This window comes from Chiloscyllium plagiosum, unplaced genomic scaffold, assembly GCF_037043375.1.
Source record: "Chiloscyllium plagiosum isolate Xiang-an unplaced genomic scaffold, Cpla_swu_hap1 HiC_scaffold_34, whole genome shotgun sequence".
NCBI classification, from domain to species: Eukaryota; Metazoa; Chordata; class Chondrichthyes; order Orectolobiformes; family Hemiscylliidae; genus Chiloscyllium; species Chiloscyllium plagiosum.
The window spans coordinates 25,697,761-25,721,054 of record NW_028270172.1 but is presented as its reverse complement, the minus strand read 5'-3'; the positions used below and the strand labels follow the sequence as shown (position 1 = coordinate 25,721,054).

At 39.9% G+C, this 23,294-nt stretch overlaps 1 protein-coding gene across 4 annotated transcripts in view; it reads left to right on the top strand.

Moving 5' to 3' along the window:
- Positions 1-23,294, top strand: part of LOC122564442 (solute carrier family 12 member 7) — a 223,530-nt gene that overhangs the window by 112,438 nt on the left and 87,798 nt on the right. For all 4 annotated transcript variants that reach the window (XR_015752843.1, XM_043719309.2, XM_043719307.2 and 1 more), the window contains exon 2: positions 21,193-21,287. Coding sequence is in view for 3 of the 4 variants with exons in the window: in XM_043719309.2 (XP_043575244.2) it covers positions 21,193-21,287 (95 nt within the window). In the remaining variant the exon portion in view is untranslated. The remainder of the gene's footprint in view (positions 1-21,192; positions 21,288-23,294) is intronic.

The window sequence follows — 23,294 nt, the reverse complement described above, 5'->3', positions numbered from 1 at the left end:
TTGTTTGTTGCCTCAAAATAGCCTCTGCAGAGGTTTAAAGGTAAAAACAGAAACCAATTACTCTTTTTACTCACTCTCTCTGCCTCTGAGTGGGACAAAGTAAAATCAAATAAAAGATCTTTCCTTTTGTCTTCACCAATGCTTTAGTTTCAAATATTAATGTTCCTCACAGCAGGGAATTGTAGAACTGAGAAGTCAGCCAATTATTTCTTCTAAATGTATTCTCTTGATCCAAAGTCGTGGGGTGGGGGTAATTCCTTTTTTTGTTTGCTTTCTTTTCAGACCCATAATATCTCTGAGGAGCTGTGTTATCTTGTGTATGTTTCTGATTGACAAGGATATAGTTTGATTCTGACTACTAGCTTAGTTGTTATCTACTTGTTTGAAGAAGTGTTGACTGAGAAATGAATTATTACTGAATTTATTTATTTTAAAACGTCTAGTGGGCATTACTTTTACTCTGGATTTTAGTGCGTGAGAGACAATTGGCTGTTTTGGTGATTTAAATAAAACATTTTGCATGTTTGGTTTGTGGAGAAGTAAGGCGTCCTTAGCAGCGTCCCCTTCCCACCACAGACTCAATGTTCCATAAAGATGACCATTAATGTCTGTACACTAAAATTAAATTTCTCATCAAAACCAAATGCAAGTTCTTTTTTTTTCCCAGTGTAGAATATTATTTGGAGTAGACTAACATACTGTGTTTAAAATCACTCTCCTCCTTTTGGAATCAAATAATTTGCTGTTGCTTGAATGACATCATCATATGGACCATTGCCCTCTTCCTCCTCTTCAGCATTCATGTCATCTTCAACATTTGGGTGAAAGTCTTCTCAATTCTTCTGATCACCCAATCAATCCACTTTTTTTCTTGTGCTATCCTTGTGGGATTTGTTTAGAGAGACAGACAGATACTACAGACTGGTTAGATCACTGGGAATTACTGGATACAACTGCTTTGTGATCTAATTTTAACAACATCATTGGCAAGATGTAATCTGAAAATATCCCAGATGAGTGAACTTCTTTTATTTTTGTGAATTCCTCCTAGTCAAATTCCAAATGTGCCTTGAGTATATTTTCAGTTCATCCGTCCATCCATCCATCCATCTATTATATGTCATCAACTTGAGCTGTGACTCCATTTGGGAATTGATATTATGGATTGGTTTTTCTCGAGTGTTGTGAAAGCTTTTCTCATCAGACTTGCACAATGGCACTACAGTAAACTTAATCTTTTCATGGTCAGTTGTCTTCACTGAACTGTTTTATCTCTAACTTTTATCGCCATCTGACTGGCTGATATGTCAACGTTTATGGGATTCTCATACATGTTCCCAGTACAGACTTATCTGTGCTTTTTTGGTGTTTTATTATAAACTGTTGAAATGCAATAAGTCTCTCACCAAGTTCTGCTGTCCCATGAAATCTTGGCCTTCTGGCACAATATGAAATTGTTTCCCTTCCCTGGTATACTCTCCAGCGTTGGCATTGATATTTGCAATCCTCTTGCTTGTGTTTCTGTAATGATCTTCTCTGATAGCTGGAATTTTATATTCTGCAGTCTCAACAACTTCAAGCTTCAATTTGTCAAGGGGCAGCACAGTGGCTCAGTGGTTAGCATTGCTGCCTCACAGTGCCAGGAACTGGGGTTCAGTTCCAGCCTCTGGCAACTCTGTAGAGTTTGCATATTCTTGCCGTGTCTGCGTGTGTTTTCTCCGGGTGCTCAAGTTTCCTCCCACAGTGTAAAGATGTACAAATTAGGTGGATTGGCCATGTTAAAACGCCCCATACTGGCCAGGGATGTGTAGGCTGGGTGGGTTGGCTATGTTGGATGCAGTGTTATAGGGTTGGAAGGCCTATTGGATTTAAGTTGGAAACCTAACTGTGCTTGAAGCAGGAATTTGCAAATTCACTGTAGTCTCCATAAATATTCTAAGAGTCTTTATATTGTTAGCCAAGAATCCAACTGGAATTAGTGCTTTGTTTCATTCACCATCATCTTCTCTCCGCTACTCCTGGGGCTGACATTGAAGCAAACATGAGGCCCAGGATTCCAAAATCAATGCAGCGAAATCAACCACTTTTAAAAAAATACACACTTTGCTTTAAAAAATAACATCTTGTATTCAGTTAAAAATCACACAAAACCAGGTTATATTCGATTAGGTTTATTTGGAGCAGCACTCAGAAAGCTTGCATTTCCTTTGTCAGGTAGCTAGTGGGGTAGGATCATAGGACAGAATTTATAGTAAAAGATCAGAGTGTCATACAACTGATGCAATGTATTGAATAAGCCTAGATTGCTGTTAAATCTTTAATCACTTGCATTAAAACCTGCATTGATATGTAAATCCTAGAACTTCTTTCAAGTTACAGTCTGAAATAGTTTAAGGTTTTATCAGTATAAAAACAGGTGACTTCTCAGCTCAACAATTCATTAAAGGTGTGAGGTTAGAGTCTGTCTGTCTGTATTGCAAACTTGAGTCAGACTGGTTAGTCCACTTTCCAGAGTAGGAATCGATAAAATGTCACATGGACTGACTGCCTACAGATTGTGCTTTTTGAATAAAATAGAATGTGTCTGCAAATGCAAATTCATCCCATAGACTTATGTGTGTGAGCGACAGTGTGCGCGCGAGGTATAGTGCAGGTGGGGTCACCTGCAGTGTGATATGATCCCAAGATCCGGGTTGAGGCCATCTTCATGGGTACCGAACTTGGCTATCAGCTTCTGCTCGACCTCTGTTGCATATCCTGAAGTCTGCCTTGGAAGACAGTCACCCGAGGATCTGAGGCCAAATATCCCTGACCGCTGAAGACTTAACAGCACTCTCTAGGTTTGTTTGATATATCACATCAGTTGTATGACACTTTAGCTTTTGCTATAAATTCTGTATCCTATGATCCTGCCCCACTAGTTACCTGATGAAGGGGCAGCACTCTGAAAGCTTGTGCTTCCAAATAAACCTGTTGGACTATAACCTGATGTTGTGAATTTTAACTTTGTCCACCCCCAGTCCAACACTGGCACCTCCACATCTTGTACTCAGCCAAGCACTTTTCTGTATGAAAAAGAGATCGACAGGAGACAGGATAAAATACCCAAAATTCTCCCACAATAGCATGTCTGCCTTTACCCCAGATCTCTCTCTCTCTCAATCTGCCAACAATTTATTGGATAACATAAAGGAAGGCAAATCTGTTGCAAAGGATTTAACTCCTCGTTTGGTTTTCTTCTGTTGGCTTTATGTTCCAGCAGTAGATTGAAATATGAAAGCCAAGTTCAGGAGGAGGTCTTACAAATCCTTATTAGATAGAATTAGGAGACTGCAGATAGAAATCAATAAAATAAGCTGCAAATGTGAAAAAGAGCAATGTTCTGTGACCCATAGTGTCTCTAATGTTTCTTGTAAAGGAAAAAGTTCCTCCAATACCCCGGTTCTTCCATGCAATGGTCCAGCTCCTCCAGTCATGGGCTCTTTCTCCCACCCTTGCTGCTTCTCCAATCACAGATTTTGTTTCTGGACGAACAGCAGCAGGAGGAGGAGAGAGGGAGTGCTCGAACAGATTAGAGACACTATGATTGAAGCTTCAGGTCCTCCTCAGATTTTTTTCTCCTGAGGCTTGTTTGCTATCATTTCTCCGTTTTAATCTGAATGCCATTCTTCTGTGCTTGTCTTCAATTCATCACCGGAACTTTTTGGATGAGGAACTGTGGAACTATAAGTTGGAGAAAAGAGGGCAGCAAATTCAAAGAAGGTTTCCTTTTTGAGGGATCGAATGTGAATAAGTTGAATTATTTTGAGTTTTGCTTATCGAACTTTCAATCCAGTTATATTTGCAAGATATGTAATGCAAAAGGTTGTCTCGTGCATATAACCCAAGGTTGTCCAAGAGATTCCAGCTCGCTCGGAATGCTATGGCAGGAGGTATTAAGTGTGTGACCTTTCCACGCATCCTTTAGCAGCAGCTGCCCCAAGAGTTATTACATCCTTTAGTCCTGGAATTTGAAACGTGCCAGCCTGCTATGTTCAGTCGTGGGCAATTTCTTTTGCTGGAAGACCAAAGAGTTTTGACAGACCAAAGTTGATCTTTCAGAGTTGGTGGTCCTATTGCAGAAGTTAATGTTCATTGTGCATGCCTTGTTAAGAGCATGTTGAATAGAGCTATCTCTGAGGTGCCTTGCAGCTAATTGAACTGCCAAACTGAAATCTGTTTTCACTTGGTTTTGAGAAAGAGTCGTATCAGCAAGAGGGGCCAGAGCAGCATGAGTCTTTCGTTTTGAGGGCTATAGTGAATGAGTGGTATTTATCTTCAAGGCAAAAATGAGAACTGCAAATGCTGGAGATTAAAGTTGAGAGTGTGGTGCTGGAAAAGCACAGCTCCTCAGGCAGCATCTGAGGAGCAAAAAATTCGATGTTTCGGGCAAAAGCCCTTTATCAGTATTTATCTTCAGTCAACCTGGTTGGATATTTTGTATTGCATAGCTGGATTGTATGGATTGAAACTGGACTTTCTGACTCAGTTAGGTATTTTGCTACTACTCCTAAATTAGACAGATGGAACTCAAACCCACTTAAAACTAGCACCTTAAACCACTCAGTCATACTTATGTCAATCTATTTTTAATCAACTCTTGTGCCAGTTTGACAGTTGGTGGTTCCTTCTGCTGGTGTTGGCTGTGTATTTCCATCTTTCTCAGGCTAGAAGATTTTGGAATTGTGCTCTCTGCATTAATAGATGAGTTCTAGTGAAGTAATGGGTCACTACTGTTTTCCCTAACAAATACTAACCTCTGTTCTCCTTGTTGTTTATTACCTGGTTAATGTAATGTAGCCATTAATGCAGGACAGTAAAGAATGTTTTGGTCAATACAGCCTGGTACTCAATGAAACCTTTTTAAGTGTGTAATGTTTGTGCATTCGCAAGTAGACCCAAGAGTTTATATTAAAAAAAAAGTAACAATGATTCTATTTAATCGAATCCTAGCAATCATCTACTTTTATTTCAGTTGTCTGATTCATGGTGCTCCCACCCTTTTACAATGATGTCATTGTAGCTAGTTTTGGGGATTGTATCATGAACTTGTTCCAATTTGCAATGATAACTCATGAAAAGTAGGGCGAGTCTTGAGGTGTTTGGTTCCAGATTCTGAGCTTCAGTTGGATGAGTAACTGGCAAGGACTGCACTAATTCTCAGAATTCTTGTCTAAATACCAGCTTTACGGATGGATGTTTCCAGGTGGTATTCATGGAGCAGCAATACTGTCAACAAAGATTTATCCACTTAGTGCCTGACATTTGGATCCATTTAAATCCAGCAACTGCATGTTGAAACTGGTGCATCTGTCGGCAATTAGTTACCTCTAGACAAAGAAGGCTTCAACCCAAGCGACAATTAAAGTTGAAAGAAATTTTAATTTACATAATGTTTTTTCATTCTCAGGAAATCGTGATGCTTATTGTAATCAATGAAATGTTTTTTGGAATTGTGGAGTTAAATGCCGCTGAGCAGTTGTTCATGGGTTCATAAATGCCAGTTACGTAGATAGTGTTGTATAGATTGACATAGGAATTCCTACTGAGAATACTAATGTACACCTGAACAGAAGCTTTTTGTGTGTAGTTTGAGTGAACTACCAACAATACAAAATGTGTTGGTGGGGTGAGATGAGCAGTACAAGGAGGTCTGTGTGGAACATGAAAACTGGCATAGACCCATTTAGCTGAGTGACCTGTTTTTGTTATTAACACAATGCATTATGTAGGGCAGATTCACTGTAGGGAAGAAGAAACTGAGAGCTGCTGTGCGTTTCTGTAAAAGAGATACACTTTCCTGGAAAATTTCAGAACTATTTAAGATCTTTCAGAAGTAGGTATGAAGTAATTCGAGTCTGGGGTCACTGAAACAGCATCAAATTTCTCCAGACTTACAACAATTCTTGGCAGATTGATTTGTAGAGTCATATCCCTAATGTTTTATTGCAGTGCAGTACATCATGTTTATTTGACAGAGATGATATTGTATAAATTCGGGGTAATCCCACAGTGACAGTGAGTTGTGCTTCAGTGGCTGAACAGCTGTCTGACTTTTTTCTTGTAATCTTCCATGTTCCTCTCATCCTTGCAGTTGGGCTCAATGTTGTGTGACAATTGTGGACTTTTTATTTTTCATCTTGTTTATTGGCAAGGGTATTAATTTAAATTTTTCCTTTTCAAATTGAGCCTCTCCATGCCACCTGTGACTAAAAGGATGGACAAAGTCCCGTGGGTTGTGATATTCTAATCAGCCTGTGGTTGTTTTTCATTTTGTGGTGCACAATATGGCACATGTGTCTAGTTTTATTTTCTTTCCTTCCCCTTTTTCTTTTAATTGAATATTGGTATCGCTAACCAGATCACCCACTGCTGCCAGTCCCTCATTGTTCTTTGAACAAATGTTTGAACTGTTCATGACAACAATTTACAATCTGTGTGGAGAAAGTACTCCCACAACGCAATTCCGAAGGGAGTTCTACAATTCTGAGTCATCAACTAAACAGGAGTGGCAGGTTAAATAGTTGGACTCAGGATGTGAGAGACCTGGAAGGGATCTTTTGAGGTGGCACTAATTCCATGCACCTGCATTTGTATTTGAAATTGAGTGTTTAGAAGTACTTACATTCCATATGCTCTGGAGAGAAAGACAAATGTTCATTTTATACATTGCTTTTCACAGCTTCAGGGCATCACTAAATCTTTTTCAGAACCGATGAGGCAACTTTGAACTGTATACTTTGGCTGCCAACTTCCCTGAATTACAATTTCCACGCAGCAAGCAGCAGTGTTACAGTGGAATAAACTATTCTTGTTGTCTGTGGGATAAACTTTGACAAGGAGAGCCCCCCCAATCACTGCCACCACCACTTAACAGAAAGTGTTAGCAGGGTGCTTAGAAGCTAATGTGCTACAGACTGAGGCAAGACTGACGTCAGAGGGAAGGGAGTTCTCGATGCATTTAGATTCCCTACAGTGTGGAAACAGGGCTTTCAGCCCAACAAGTCTGCTCTAACCCTCTGAAGAGTAACCCACCCTGACGCATTCCCCTACCTTGTATATACCCCTGACTAATGCACTTAACTATTATGAGGGACAGGATTTATATGACTTTGGAAGGTAAGAACTGATTAAGGATAATCAACATGGACTTTGTTGGAAATTCTATCTTGCTAACTTTTTTTTAAGATTATATTTCCTACAGTGTGGAAACGGGCCCTTTGGCCCAACAAGTCCACGTCAACCTTCTGAAGAGTAACCCACCCAGACCCATTTCCCTCTGACTAATGCACCAAACACTATGGGACAATTTAGCATGGCCAATTCACCTAACCTGCACATCTTTGGATTGTGGAAGGAAACTGGGAGGAACCCGGTCGAAATAATGTGCTAAATCCACACAGACACTTGCCTGAGGCGGGAATCGAACTCAGGTCTCTGGCACTGTGAGGTAGCAGTGCTGACCACTGAGCCACCATGCTACCCATAATGTGATCCAAGTCAGGAACTTTGAGTTTTAGAGAAATGGCAGGGACTAATCCCTGTTCCAATGCTGCTCTTTATAAAATGTCACTTACGTATTGCTGGATTTTGTTTAAGTACATAATCTTCTTCTTCTGTTTTATGTTGTCGAAGTTGTAAGCTTAACTAAAAATGACTTGGTGAGAAATGTTACTTTTTTAAAGCTGCAGCGTTCAAGCATACTTTCAGCGATGTATAATCATTTTAATGAGTAAGTGCGTGATACTGACCAAAGAAGGTAACTAGATTGACCCACACTTCAGCAGGTTATCTACTCCAGAGCATAGTACCATACTACTCATTGTTCCCTGTTAAAAGCATATGCTATGCGTTTTTATTTCTTTTTTTTTGTGATGTACAGGCTTCAAGCATTCTCTCTGAGCAGAAGCAAAAATTACCTGCAGTTGAAGATTGATGTTGTATGTGTGGGATTGAGTGCATTATAATAGAGCTTTGACCTTTTTTTCCACTTCATGGATCAGAGCTGAGTGTCGAAAGGCAGTAGAACTGGTTTTGTCACGTCTAAAATGCTCAGATTTCCTAATCATGTTCAGTCAGATGTAGTTGGCTTCTTTAAATATCTACTTTGAGCTCATTTCATTGTACTCTTTTTTTTCTTCTTTGCTTCCTTTTAAAAAGTACAAAAGATTATATCGATGCAAATAGTTGAAAATCTTTCTCTTTTTATGTTTGAGAAACAAATGAGTTTATTTCTGGACAGGGGCTATAGGAATGTTTCTCCACACCCTCAAAAAGTACCTTACAGCGAGTGAATTTGTATTGTAAAGCTGTCATTTAAGTAGTCAAGTGAAATGGCTAATTTTTCTACAGTGATGAGAGCTGTTATGATTAGTTCAAATATAATTGCCTTGACCAGAATATGTCCCTTCCACTCTTTTTGGAGAAGAACGGTTTAGGAACTTTAACTGGAGATTCAGCTGCCCCATTTAGGTGGATGATAAAGTTTCACCGAAAGCTTAAAATCTGAGTCTTTAAATCATCTAATGTAATAATGTAAATACATTTTTGTTAAAACTTTTTGTCTTGCGCTCATCAAAGGTTATTTTCCCTTTGCATTGTTATTTCTTGCAGATTATCTTGATGAATGCAAGATGTAAAGCTTTGACAAAATTTGTTGTTTTGCAGCAGTACTCCAGCTCTATGCTACCAAATGACCATTTATAATATTCCCTTGCAACATCTTGCATGGCTTGATGACATGTTTTGTCTTTGAATGCTTCTGTAAAATACCTTGATGCTTTACTACATTTTTAAAGGCATGAAATGAATATTGGCTATTGGTCTTGAAAATCAGCAAATCAAATGTTGTAACACTTCATGGTTGATGTATCGGTCTGAAAGATTCTACTGTTGGAAGCCCCTCAATACATTTAAGGCTGGAAAGCCTTTGATAACAAATTTTCCCCATCTACGGCAGCTGTCCCAGTCATTAGTGAGACACTCGACACCCAGCTCTGGACCTTTAGGCAGTAGCAGCAGTCATTTGAGGACACCGATTTTCAATGGAATGCCAGGTTATCGGGAAAACTAAACAACATCTTGGACAGAGTTGGTGGACTTCTGAGAGCAGTTGATGTTCCTGTGTGTTTCCCTAGGACCAGCGCACAAAGCACAACAGAGCTGTTCAGGATGAATCTTGACACATGCAATGCCATCTCTGTCTCTCCAGATCTCCTTTACAAAGGCACTTCGATAAGGTAGTTGACAGCAATCCCTTGCCCACCAAAGTCCCCTGTGGGCATGGTCATAAGGGTGAAACTCTGGGAATGCAAGGAGGATCTGATGTAGGGCTTTTCTCATGAACTACATTTTGGTGCTTGTTTGTAAGTTCTGGTGATGAGGTGTCTGCCAAATGAGTTTTCTAGTCTGTATGGGAATGAATCCAACAGGTTCCTTTTCTCACAGGGTCTCGAGATCTCTGTGATGATCACTGCCTGATTGACTTGTGGTCAAAGGTGTACACTAGGGTTAAGAGGTATAACACGACCCAGCTACTTGGAGCTGCCCTCCAATTTGTACACCCTTCAGGCCTTGGGCTAGTATACAGCCCAACAGCATTATGCAAGCAATCTCGTATCAACTGTAGGAATCAAAATGATGCTCAATACTATCTTTACAAGTCTGCATTGTGATGAAAGCGTGAGATTTTTACATGCATGACTATAGTTTTTTTTAAAGAAGAATTTGGAGTCTAAACTAGTGGTATATGAGTGGTTGCTTTTGTGAAGGACTTTTTTAAAAAAAGTTTAGACAGTCCTCCAGAAACTGTGCCCTAATCTATCGTATCCAAGGGCAGGTGACTAAAAGCTCTTGGAATGTTAATGGGAGATTGTTTGTTTATATTGTGGGATTGGTGATAAGGAGTAAATATTGAAAGATATTACTTACTTTTTGGTTTAGAACAGTCATTGATTGATTGATTGATTGATTATTAGCTTAGAAAACCCAAGGATGGAGGTTTTTAAGGGGACCTGACTTGGTTCAGATGCAAATGTAGTTTTTCTCCGAGAAAGGAGTAGAAGGATGATTCAGGACAGGTTCAATTACCTTGGTGTCAAAGCTTTTAGCTTGTAAAACTTCCAAAGCAAGAATGTTTGCAGGTTATTAAAAGGCTGAGAAACTCCTAAGCTTTCAGTTTTGTGAGTATTCATGTAAGGCAACTTCACAGTTCACAGGACAGGGGAGAAGCATTTAGGTCAGAGGGGAAAATTTGATACAGAAGATAATTTCTTTGAATGTGAAGTGCTGTAAAGTGATACTGTTCAGGAACCAATGCAACTTTGTTTTGTCATATGCTTTAAGATTTTTCACTTTATATTTGGATAGTTTTTTGAATAATAAACTTATGTTGTTTTTACATTAAATCTCAGCCTTGCATGCATGGGTTTCAGTGAATGACCACCACAGTAACCCAAAAATAATCCATTGTGTTAGATTTTATTCTGGGATATGACTTACATTCAGTAGTTACACAACTAAACAGACATCAGCTGGTGTTAGAACATAGGGTATAAATGTGGTGTTGTCAAATTGGCCAAATCTTAGAGTTTTGACTGCATGAATTTGTTGTGGTGACTAACTAGGTCTCTTGCCTTACTCTTTCTCCATTTCTCTGACAGAATTGGATGTCCTGTTCAATTAATTGATATAGAAAACTTTCTGCCCAATTTCATGTGATTTAAAATGTCCTCTGAATACACCTATGGAGAGAACATAAGGGTATAAGGGTAACATGGGTATGTTTCCTGCTGAAGTTGAACATCCCTGCTTGCTGTATAAATTTCTAATTGGGATCATACCATTCTAATAAATAAGTAAACCATCTCTCAGTTACCCCCCTACTCCCTTTTGCCCCACTGTTAATGGTTGTGCCTTTAGCCATCTAGATCCTGAGCTCTTCAATTCCCTCCCTAAATTTCTCTCTCTCTCTTCCTTCTTCAAAGATGCTTTTTTGAATCCATCTGAGATTGCCTGGCTTCTATGACACTTATTTTGCCTGTAAAACACTTGCTTTTTGTATTTAAGGCCTCTTTTACTCCTCTCCTGACTCCTCAAGCCCTGTCCATCATTTCCAAGGCACAGGTCAGGAGTGTGATGGAATCTGCTTGCATGGGGCAGTACAGCTCCAACAACACTCCATAAAATGTAACACCTCCCAGAACAAAACAGAAGCTGTTTGAATGGCTCCGATTCACCACCTTCACAGTCCACTTCATCTATCATTCATGTTTAGTGCACACTGTTGCATTTTGTAGATAGTAGCAATGCTGCTGCTCACTAAGACTACTCAAACAGTACATTCCAAACTCTCCGCTTCTACCACCTAGACACATGAAGGCAGCAGATGCACAGGGGCATCTCCTACAAATTCCTCCAAACCATGCATCATTATTGTTTGAAACTATCTTTACCATTTGCGATGGTGTAGTTAGCATTGCTGCCTGAGAGTCAGGAATCCGGGTGCGATTCCAGCCTCTGGTGACAACTGTGTGGAGTTTGCACGTCCTCACCATGTCTATGTGGGATTCCTCCAGGTGTTCCAATTCTTCCTCCTCCCCCCCCCCCCCCCCCCCCCCCCACCCCCACCCCCCACCCCCACCCCCCCACAGCCTAAAATGTGAAGTTGTGTCATTTGGTCATGATAAATTGCCCATAGTGTGCAGGCTTGGTGGATTAGCCATGAGGGATAGAGTTGCAGAGATTAGGGTGGGTCTGGGTGGGATGCTCTTCGGAGGGACTGTTTCCATATTACAGGATTTTATTATTCTACATATTGTTGTTCCTTCTCACTGACCTCTGCGGGGTGGGGTGGGGGGATCTCTCAATAACAGCACTGTGGCTGTCCCTGTACCCTAATGACTGTAGTAGGTGGTTTGCTACTAGCTTAAGAGCAGTTGGAATGGGAAATTAATGTTGGTTATAGGGTGCACCCAACCCATGTATGAAATTTGTTGAAAACCTACATTACAGGTGGAGGCTGTAGAAATATATATTGTTGGTGCACATCTATTATTTCCAAAACAGTTCCCAACAAGGGGTTATAATGCCCTCCTGGAGGTCCATTACACTGAGATTTGCAAACACCTGTTGTCCGCAATTTGAGTTGATTTGGCTTCACGAAGGCTGATCTCTGCACAAACCTCTTACTGTCCATAATTCCCCACAAACTGCAGAACACCCTTTTGCCTCAAGCATTTAGCATTGCTGATGGGCTAAACTGATCTGACTAGATCCTGTAAGCTTGGCCTGCTGCTGAGAGGATGCATGTCACAATACGAATGAACCGTGAAAATCTTCTACTCTTGCTTATCTGATTCTACAATCCTGTTTCACAGCTTTTGTTGTCTTAAATCTTTTAGCATGAGGTTGATACAAAAATGATTGAGAAACAATATGCGTAGGACTATTACTCAGTTTTAGCAACATTATTTCCTTTGGCTCAGAGATGGATCAGCAGGTTGTGTAAATATTAACGTGGAAAAGTCTTCCTTTATAAAAAAAACGCTTTCTTGTTCTTGGTTAAATGACGTCACTCTCAAGTCTCTGCTAGTTTGAAGTAGTTTTCTAAGAAGAATTAATTGGTCAAATGAGCACATACTTTTGTAGACTGCCCAATTTTGTCTTGTGTGAATCAAATTTTCTCAGTCTTTAAAACTAGTTTTAAAACATTTTTGTTTTATCATGCACAGACAGCAACGAGTGATTATGTCCCTGATTTTAAATGTAGATTTGTCCTAAATATATATGCAAAGAGCCTTTGTGTTTAAAGCATTTTAGGTACTACCACATGCATGTTTTAAATGGTAAATCATTTAACTCCCTCATTACATTGTGCACCAATAAAGTTAGGAAACAGTTCAATATTTTAATGTTCTTTTCAATGATTTTAGAATTGGGAAATTTACAGGTTTGTGGGCAAGACACTCCTAGTTAATTGTGATTTGCCATAACAAAAGAAGCATTGTCAATGAATCTGTAGCAAGTTTCCATTCAAATCAATTACATTTTGAGTGCAAGAAACACGGTTTGTTGTGTTCTGTTCTAAGGCTAGACTCTGCGAGTTGTTCAAAATTTTTTAAAATGTAGATAAGTTTAGATGACCAGAGTTGAGCTTTGGAAAACCAGAGCAATGTGGAGTTTGCCCCTGGAATGCCAATAACTCTTAAGGAATAATGTTAGGCACAGTTGCTACTTTGTTTCCATTTTCTTCTTTGCTTCAGCCATTATCACTGTTAAACATTTTCCACCCAATTTACTGGTTATTCTTGCAGATGTTAATAAACCACTATGTCCAACAGATCTGATCTTTGGTTTTCTTGTTAACGTTTGCATCTGCAGAAAACCCCCAGAAAACTGCTGGTTTATACATGCAAAAGAACCAAGAGATATGTGTACATCAGTGAAAATGTGCAAAATAAATATACAGGGATAATTATCATGGCTGGGAGGAAAGGCTGAACCAGTTGGAATCCTTAAAGAGAAGGCTGAGTCGTGACCTTTTTTGATGACTTTAAACTGTAAAGCTCAATAGAATAGATGTAGAAATGGTTCCAATTTTCTGGGAAGTTCAAAATTAGATCATAATTATAAGATGAAATTTATTGATGATAGTTAGGAATAAGCATAGCTACATCATCATCACTTGGTAGCAAGCTCCACATTTGTCTCTGGACCAACAACATTGATGTATTGTGAGGGTGTACTAGCTGAAGTACCCTAATGAGAACCTGGGAGGTTGTGATGGTAGATACAGCAACTAAAAGGAAGCTGATGTAAAACATAAATCTATTGGCTGAACGGCCTGCACCGGTGCAGTAGATTTGACCTAATAGATAATTAGTTCCTGATCATCAGAATCATTGCATTTCCTGATTTCACAGGACTCTTGAAAGCAAAGTTTAGCAGTTGCTACCATCTTTTAAAACTGTTTCTAGAAAGCTTGCCAATATCTGTGTGCAGCGGAGCTTTCTGGTCTTCACAAATTTATCACTGTGATAGTGAGTGGAAGTCAGTAAAGAAGCAGACAACCTCTGTATTCTCACTCAGCAAGACAACCTCTGTATTCAGATCAGTAAAAGCTAGTGAACTAGTACAAACGCTAATCCAGAAAGGTTTGTGGAATGTTGAACTTCATCTCTAGACTGGATTATAAAGCAAGGAAGTAACACTTCAGTTACAGAACACACTGCAGTTATCTGTACACCAGTTTGGTTTCCATTTACTGAACTTCCAGAAGGAATTTCACAGAAGGGGTGGCATAGTGGCTCAGTGGTTAGCACCGTTGCCTCACAGCGCCAGGAACCCGAGTTTGATTCCTGCCTCTGGTGACTGTCTGTGTGGTGTTTGCACATTCTCCCCGTGCCACGTGGGTTTCATCCGGGTGCTCCGGTTTCCTCCCACAATCCAAAGATATACAGGTTAGGTAGATTGGCCATGCTAAATTGCCCGTAGTGTTAAGTGCATTAATCAGAGGTAAATATAGGATGGGGGAATAGGTCTGGATGATTTACTCTTCGGAGGGTCGGTCTGGACATGTTGGGCCGAAGGGCCTGTTTCCATATTGTAGAGAATCTAATCTAAGGATAGTCCAGGTTGTAGCACAGATTTGTTGGGATGAAACTGGAGTTTAAAGGGGTAATTTGGGGCAGGTTGTATAAACCTGATAAGTGTATCCTTCAGTTAAGCTTTAGGTGTTGATCTAATCAAGGAGCTTAATTATTTGCAGATTTGATCAGCAGTTTGAGAGCGTTTCATCTGGTAGAAGAATCCAGAACAAAGTGCAATCTAACAGAAACGGGCCATTTAGGAATGAAATCGGGAAGCACTTTTTCATGGTGGTGGAAATCTGGAACTTACCTGAAATAAAGACCAGTTCTTAGTTCAGACGGAACTTCCAAGACTCTTATTTTTGTTTTGACATCTGGGTCTTTAATACAACACAGGTTGATGGCCAGTTTTATAATTTGTCCAATTTTCTTTCCACTGCAAATGAGGTGCCTATGTAGTATTTTGTATGTAGCCTAAGACTAATTTACCAGTATAATCCATTACTATATAAATATAAATCAGTCAGAATTAAATGGAAACAGACAATACTGGAAGTGTTTGGGCCAGACAGTGTCTGTTGAGAGCAGAGCAGGGTTAATGTTTCAGTTCACTGACCCTTCACTAGGTCATTGACTAAAAAGGTTAAGTGAGACTTGTTGAGTATTGACGAAATCTTGTTTTTATTCCCAGAGTTCACGTTGTTTTTAAAATGAGGGTTTGTTTGTGTTGTCTTAAATTGGGCAAACCAGTGATTGTAAATCTCTATGCTACTGAATTGAGAGAAGTTGCAGTTTGCAGTAGGACCCCATTAGAAACTTGCTATTTGACACAACCCCAGTTGACAACAGAAACAAAGGCAGTCGGACAGCATACAGACATGGAGTCATAGGGGTCTGCAGCACAAAGAAAAGGCTCTTCAGCCCATCGGGTCTGTGTTGTTCAAAACAAGGATTTAACCATTTTCCAGTACTTGGCCTATTGGCTTGTATGCCTCAATATTGCACGTGCACCCCTAATAATTAAATGTTGAGAGGGATTCTACCTTAAACAGCTGTACAGGCAGTGAGTTCCAGATTCCCACCACCATCTGGGTGAAAATGTTTCCCACCTCCCCTGTTTTTTAAAAAAAAACTCCTGTCCCTTTGATCATTCAGAACTCAGGGGGCATAGGCTTAAGTAAAGTTTGCATATTATAGACAAACCCACAATCCTGTATATGTAAATCAGTTTTAATATACCTGAACACTCATTTTCTACACTCATCATTCCATAATGGAGAGGTTCCAGCTTATGATTCTTGACAAGGAAGTTTAGGCTGAGGGTTTGAGATGGTTGATATTGGCGACTAGCTTGTTTTGCAGCAGTAGTGTGATTGGGTTGGTCTCAGGTCACTGCTCAGTGGTGGAGACTGCTGCTAGGTTCAAGACTCCGTGAAGCAGCCATGGGCAGTAACCAGTGTCCTGGAGACGGAGACTGAGACTAAGACTTCAGGTGGACATAATCGAATAGGAGCAGTCTCAACCCATAGTTTGGGAATTTCCGGCATCGCTTATGCAGCTCAGAAATAGGCCCTTGGACTATCTGGTTAATGTTGGTCTGTTATGCTCCATACATGACTCCTATTATTCTATGATGACTCAAATCACAGTATCCTTTCATTGTGTACCTTTTTTTAATATACTGCTTTTAAATGTGTTGAAAATGAGTGGTGCCATTGATTTAGTGCACAATATTGTCTATGTAGTAGCGTTGACACAGTGTAACATTCTTAGTCATTGGAGCATTAACGAACACAAGTTGATCCAGTCGTGGTATTAAGGTGAGACATGAAATGTGTAAAAGCTCAGTCAAAGACCAGAGGTTTTTAGAGAATCTTGAAAGGAGGAGAAAGAGACAGTAAAACTGGGCTTGACAGCTGAAAGTACAGCCATCAAATGGCTGGACTGTGCAGATCACATCACCCAAGAGGTTGGAATGGGAGGAACATAAATCTTTGAGTCATTGGGCTGATTAGAGATGGGCGAGAGGGGCAAGGGATTCGAAAACAATAATAATAATTTTAAACTTGGTGTTGTTGATCCCAGAGCCAATAAAGGTTAGTGAGAAACAGGCCTTGCCTCTAGCTGACCTTGTGAACCATTGAACTAGAAATCTAACTGAAACAGTCAGCAGAATCATTAAATCTTGGCTGTGCACCAGAAATGCCCATGTGTGAGAGCTGTGGACTTGGTTTTCATGATGAATGTGAAAGTACATACAAGCTTGGCTTGTAAACATTCACTGTATGTACAAGACTGATTTAATTTGCAGGAAAATAGCTTGCATTTGTATAGCACCTTTTCATGATTTTAGGACTTCCCAACGCACGTTGAAGACAATCTAAGTGCAGTCATCATTGTAATGTAGGAAACGTGGTAGTCAGTTTACACACAGCAGTGTTCCATAAGGAGAGCTAACTAATGAATTGCTGTTATCTTGGTGTGAGTTTGGAGATAAATTTTGTTTGAAAACTGGGATAAGTAATTGTCCTTTTTAACAGTGCTATGATCTTTTTATCTCCTGGAGTGGAAGCAGCTCATCTCAAAGACAACATGTCTAATTGTGTAGCTTTTGCACTGTAAACTACTTTGGAATAGCAACCTGAACTATGTTCTCAATCTGGTATTTTTACAATAAAACTTTCCTATCTTAACATTAATATTAATATGTTAAAATATGCCCTAATGTTAGAAAATTAGCTCTTCAAAGTATTTTGTAACAACTAGTCCCAATATTTGGTTTATTTATTGTCAACGTGTATCTTCATTTACACGTTTTTCACCATATTTTCTAAGTTTCGCCACTCTCTGGCACCATCTTAAAACACAGAAAAATAAACCAACGCGTGGAATATAAAGGCAGGAAAATGAAATAAAAGAAACATCCATCTTCACAGTCCTCCTTGTTAAGTGCTCAGTCATGGGCCTGATAGCCAGGGATGAATCCCCTTTGCTGCGCTCCTGCTGCTGGAACAAAAGTTGCTGCATTTGGCACCATCTCTCATCCACCAATACCCTTGTCTCGTTGGACCTCACCAATGCAGATTCCACCAATTGCAGCTGGGCACCGAACCGACCCCGACTTGACTCTGCCAATGCCACTGAAGAAACCACTAGACTCGAAAGATAATGAGAAAATCAGCGTTTTGGAGTTTGTGATTTCCCAATGTTAGTCTGAAGGAGCATTCAAAACGTTCAGGGATGCAAGTAAATTTGTTCCGAGTGGCTCAAAATGCTGAACAAAATCAAAGGGGTGAGCAGTTAATGAAAAGTTGTGCCCAGAAAGTTGACAGAATTGATGAGCTGCTACTCCAATCACAGGCTGTTTTTCTTTCATGTTCACTCTGAGCTGCAGACAGAGGAGAGAGCTAGGCTGTTATTGAAGGAACAAAAATAAGTTAGGAAGGGAAGTGGTTTTGATGAATGAGTCACAAAGATTGATTTTTGCCAAGGTAGGATAAGGAGTCTTTGTGAGTTGGGTTACTGAGTCTTTAAAATGTCTTTTGGTTGGGGATGAGGGGGACAGCCAACTGCTGGGTACTAGATGTGGGAAAGGATAGAAAAAGGAGCAGTTCTGGCTTTATATTGGGTCAGGAGAAGATGCCTTGAGTATTCTGCCTGCAAGGTATGGGGCAGTGTTATGTTGGGTTGTAAGTGCATGGCTTCCTCCGTGGCAGAGGTAGCAGCTGCAAGGGCGATGAGAGGATGAGGGTGCGAATTAGACTAACGAGAATCAGACTCCAGGTGGGTGGGAGTCAAAAAGTGTGGTGCTGGAAAAGCACAGCATCAGAGGAGCAGGAGAGTCGACGTTTCGAGCATGAGCTCTTCAAGTGGGTGGGCATGAGAAGTGGGCTCCAGGTGGAGATGGGTGGTTGAGAAGCAGGCTGGGTGATATTGTGGAGTGACCAGTGGTGGGCACTAGAAGGAGGCTTGCAAAGGAGAGAACATACTTCCTTTATACCTGTTGGTAAAGGAATACTCAGCTACAGGAGACCAGGAAGCCTTGAAGTGACTGGCTAATAAATTCCTTGAAAATTTATGTTGAATCTCTCTATTCAAGACTGCTTAAGTTCAAGAACTATTACGTGGGGGTATACACAATGGATGCTGCTGTTATGAACAGTGGGTCAATGGTGAAATTTTAAATTTTGAGATTGAAATCTGAGATGCAAATGGTGAAAATGTTTCAGCTGTGTCTGTGATGGAAATGCGTTCTCTTTGATCATACCAGCCTGTGGATGGTGTTTAAGGAATGGCTTTGTAGAAGTATGCCCATTACTTTAGGAAATGAATTGTTAATTTATGTCTGCAAGCTTGTGCCAATTCAATTGCTGTATAGGAAATTTAACTACTGATTCAGTATAGCAACTATAGCTGTGGTAACATAATCCCTGTCTTCCCCACCCCGACCGCACACCTCTCAAACATTTCCAAACATGCACATGCATATACTATCCACAATCTTCTGATGAAGGAAGAAATCCCACTTCCAAGACTTGAGCATACTGTATTGATTTAATGATTTAAAGTAGCAGTTTTATGTGTGGACTGGCAGTTGGTGGAAGTTCCATCAAAATTACCCACAGTTGTTTCACTTGAGACTTCCTTAGTCTTGATCTTTCTTAAACAGCTTAGTCTAGTTTCAAACCGAAGGCCTTGAGTAAAAGTGGAATGTGCAAATATCAACCTAAATTTTTTCACTGTAGATGCTTTTTTTTTTACTTATAGCCTGCTCTAGTTTGAATGTGGTTTCTTTGCAAACTTTCTTTTGAAAGTAGAAGTTAAGCCAACAAGATATTTTTAACTCAGTACCACGCTTAGTGATCATTGTTTGATATAAAACATTGACTGTCTGTGTCCTGTGATTTCACTTTCCCTAATAAGTAGTCAAAAAGAAGATTCATGATGTGTTGCAGAATGAGAGAAGTGAATAAATTTAATGGGAGCTTAGTAGCTGAATCGAAGAATTTGCGAGGCCAATTAGTTGAGATTGATGGGAGATGTCAGAGGCAACTTTGCTTTGAGCTAAATTTATCTATTGCAATCCACTGCGCACTAATTAAATAGTTCAAGAAAGTGTTTTTGGTAAAAAGGATTTATATACTGCTTTTTAGTTCATGGGACAACTCTATTTCGCAACCTATTTAATTGCTTTAAGTGTTGTCACTTCCATTTGCACACAGCAAGTTGCAAGAAACTGCAGTGTAATCGGTGAATGGAATGAAGAACATGCATTTACATAATTTCAAGACCCCAGGAAGTTTCAAAGAAATTCACAGCCAACAAAGTACTATTTAAAATGCAGCAACTGTTATGATGTAGGAAAACGCAAAGTCGACACAACAAGATGTAAAAAGCAATTAACAATGAAACTACCAATTTAACATGTTAAAGCACAGACGTTGACAGAACAGGACTTCTGATTTATTTTTAAGAAGTTTTGTAATAACTTTTGAAGGAAAGTTGGAAGTAATCCTACCTCCACTTCACCAATCCCCCTCCTTTGGTGGCTAGGGCACTTCCACTGTAGCACTGACAAGGTCAGACCAATATAAAACTGTCGTATTTTTTAATCTTGACTCTACAGTGCTGTTTGGACTGAGCTGCTTTATATAAATGCCTCCAAGTTCTTGGTGGAAACAGCTGGACAGGTTGGAGTACTACAAAATACAGATATCTATTTTTGAATGAGTCTTTTAACTTTGTTTGAAATGATAACTTTGATGCCAATTCTTAGTGAGTCTATTATTTTAAACTACTTCTATACTTAAAACTGCAGAACTGCTAATTTAGTGTTTCCACGAACTTTCATTGACAAAATGTAAGATTTGGTAGAACTGAAACGACAAAGTTAAATCCCAGTTAACATTTAGCTGCTCCCTTTCCCAATGTGATTTGGTAAAAAATGGTAACCATAGTGATACAAAATCTGAATAATTCCTGTACAATGATTTTGAACATGAAGCAAAGGCAGTGCACCATTCAGGGAATTGAGAACATCGGATCTGTTATGTTATTACTGGATAATATTCAATACATGGTATGTTTATGGAAAATGAGGACTATCCTGTTAGCTACAAATTATGCACTTACTCTAGCTCTATCAAGCTTAATAAAACTCTGATCTTGCTATGGTGAAGTGTTGTTTGAAGCCTAACCAAATGTTCCACAACACTGGTTATTCTTAATGGGTTAGAGTAAGGAATTGAAAATGTTATGTACTTGATATTAATTAAAGTTTTCTATTGTTCTGAATTGTTTAAACGTATTTTAGATAATGTGAAAATGAAATTGCATTAAAAGATCTGTACATTTCCAAGGTGGATTATTGTGCTAATTGCTTTTAATAAGCTGCGTGCATCCTGCCAAATGAAAATGATCTCGGAAGAATAAAATATTCAAATTCAAGTAAATTAGCTCTGCTATAATTAGCAATTCACAGTAATAAAACGCTAACTATTAAATGATCAACATTGTTAACTCTTCTTTGCCTCAAGTACTGATGTATTCGTTTTATTTACCCTAGGAGATGGAATTCCCAAAGAAAGTAGTCCTTTCATCAATAGTACAGACATTGACAAAGGAACCATGTACGAAGGAAAAAACTTGGCACTTTTTGAGGTAAATGTGTCTTTTTTCCTGCATAGTCGATTTAATGTAAAGGACAACAACTTGCATTTATATAGTACTAAGAGTGGTGCAGGAAACTGGCATCAGTATTGGAACAGGAGGCATCTGGGATGGTTTCCACCTGAACTGAGCTGCAGCCAGTATTCTAGTGAGAAGAGTAAATAGGGTGGTCACCAGGATTTTAAACTAGGAAAGGGGGAGGGAGGGAGGGAGGGTAAGGGTCAAACTCCCAAGAAGTATAATGACCAATGTGAAGCAAAGCTGCAGGTTAACAACAAGGGGGTGGATTCATTGAAAAATATGAAAACAAAGGAGAACGCAGGAGAAGTTATTCAAGTCTCCAGCACACAAAATAGGACAGTGTGTTTGGAAAAGGTCAGGAATCAAAATTCAAACACTAGATAAATGAATAACAATGAGATGAGGGACGGTTAATACAGGACTGAAGATGTTATATCTGAATGCACGCAGCATAAACAATAAGGTAAATGAGCTGGTAGGTATGATGTGGTGGGCATCATGGGAGACATGGCTGCAAGGGGTTCAGGACTGGGAGCTAAATATCCAAGAACGTGTGTCCTATCAAAAAGACAGGCAGGTAGGCAGAGGGGGTGGGGTTGCTTCATTAGTAGTAAAAAAAAAAATGAAACTAAGTCAATAGCAATAAAGGAAGTAGAGGCAGATGATGAAGAATCTGTGCAGGTAGAGTGGAGGAACTGCAAAGATGGTAAAACCATAATGGGAGTTGTCTACAGGCCTCCAAACTGAGTAGTCAGGATTTGGGGCAAAAGATATAGCAAGAGATAGGAAAGGCTTGTAAGAAAGGTCAGATTACAGTGATCATGGGGGATTTCAATATGCCGGTAGACTGGGAAAATCAAGGTTGGTAGTGGATTGCAAGTAAAGGGATTTGTGGAATGACTTTGAGATGGCTTTTTGGAGCAGCTCATTGTGGAGTCCACTAGGGAACAGGCAATACTGGATTTATTGTGCAATGAGGCAGATTTGATAAGGGAGCTTCAGGTGAAGGAACCCTTGGGGGGCAGTCATTATAATGTGATAGAATTTACTCTGCAATTTGAAAGGGAGAAGATGGAATCAGGTGTAACTGTATTACATTTGAATAAAGGGGACTACAGAGGCATGAGGGAGGAGCTGGCCAAAATTGACTGGGACAGGAGCCTAGCAGGAAAGACATTGGAACAGCAATGGCAGGAGTTTCTGGGAGTAATTCGGGAGACGCTGCAAAAATTCATCCTGAGGGCAAAGAACACCACCAAAGGGAGGTTGAGGCAACCATGGCTGACCCAAGAAGTTAGGGACAGCATAAGAACAAAAAAGAAAACATATAATGTGGCGAAGGGCAGTGGGAAGCCAGAGGATTGAGAAACTTGCAAAGACCAACAGAGGACAACGATGAAAGAAATAAGGAGGGAGAAGATTAAATATGAGGGTAAACTAGCCAGTAATATTAGGGAAGATTGCAAGAGTTTCTTTGGGTATATTAAGGCCAAAAGAGAGGCAAATGTGGACATTGGGCTGCTGGAAAGTGATGCTGGTGAGCTGGTAATGGGGAACAAAGAAATGGCCGAGGAACTGAATGAGTGCTTTATGTCAGTCTTCATGGTGGAAGACACAACTAATATCCCAAAGATTCAAGTGGGTTGGAGGGCAGAAATGAGTACGGTGGCCATTGCCAAGGAGAAGGTGCTAGAAAAACTGAAAGGTCTGACAGTCGACAAATCATTTGGACCAGATGTGCTACACCCTAGAGTTTGGAAGGAGATAGTGGAGCCTTTAGTAGTGATCTTTCTGGTATCACTGGAGTCAGGGAGGGTCCCAGAGGACTAGAAAATTGCTAATGTAATCCCATTGTTTCAGAAGGGAGTAAGGCAAAAGACAGGAAATTATAGGCTGATTAGCCTGAGCTCAGTCGTTGGTTAGATTTTGGAGTCGGTAGTGAAGGATTGGGATTTCTGAAAACTTGGAAGTGCATTG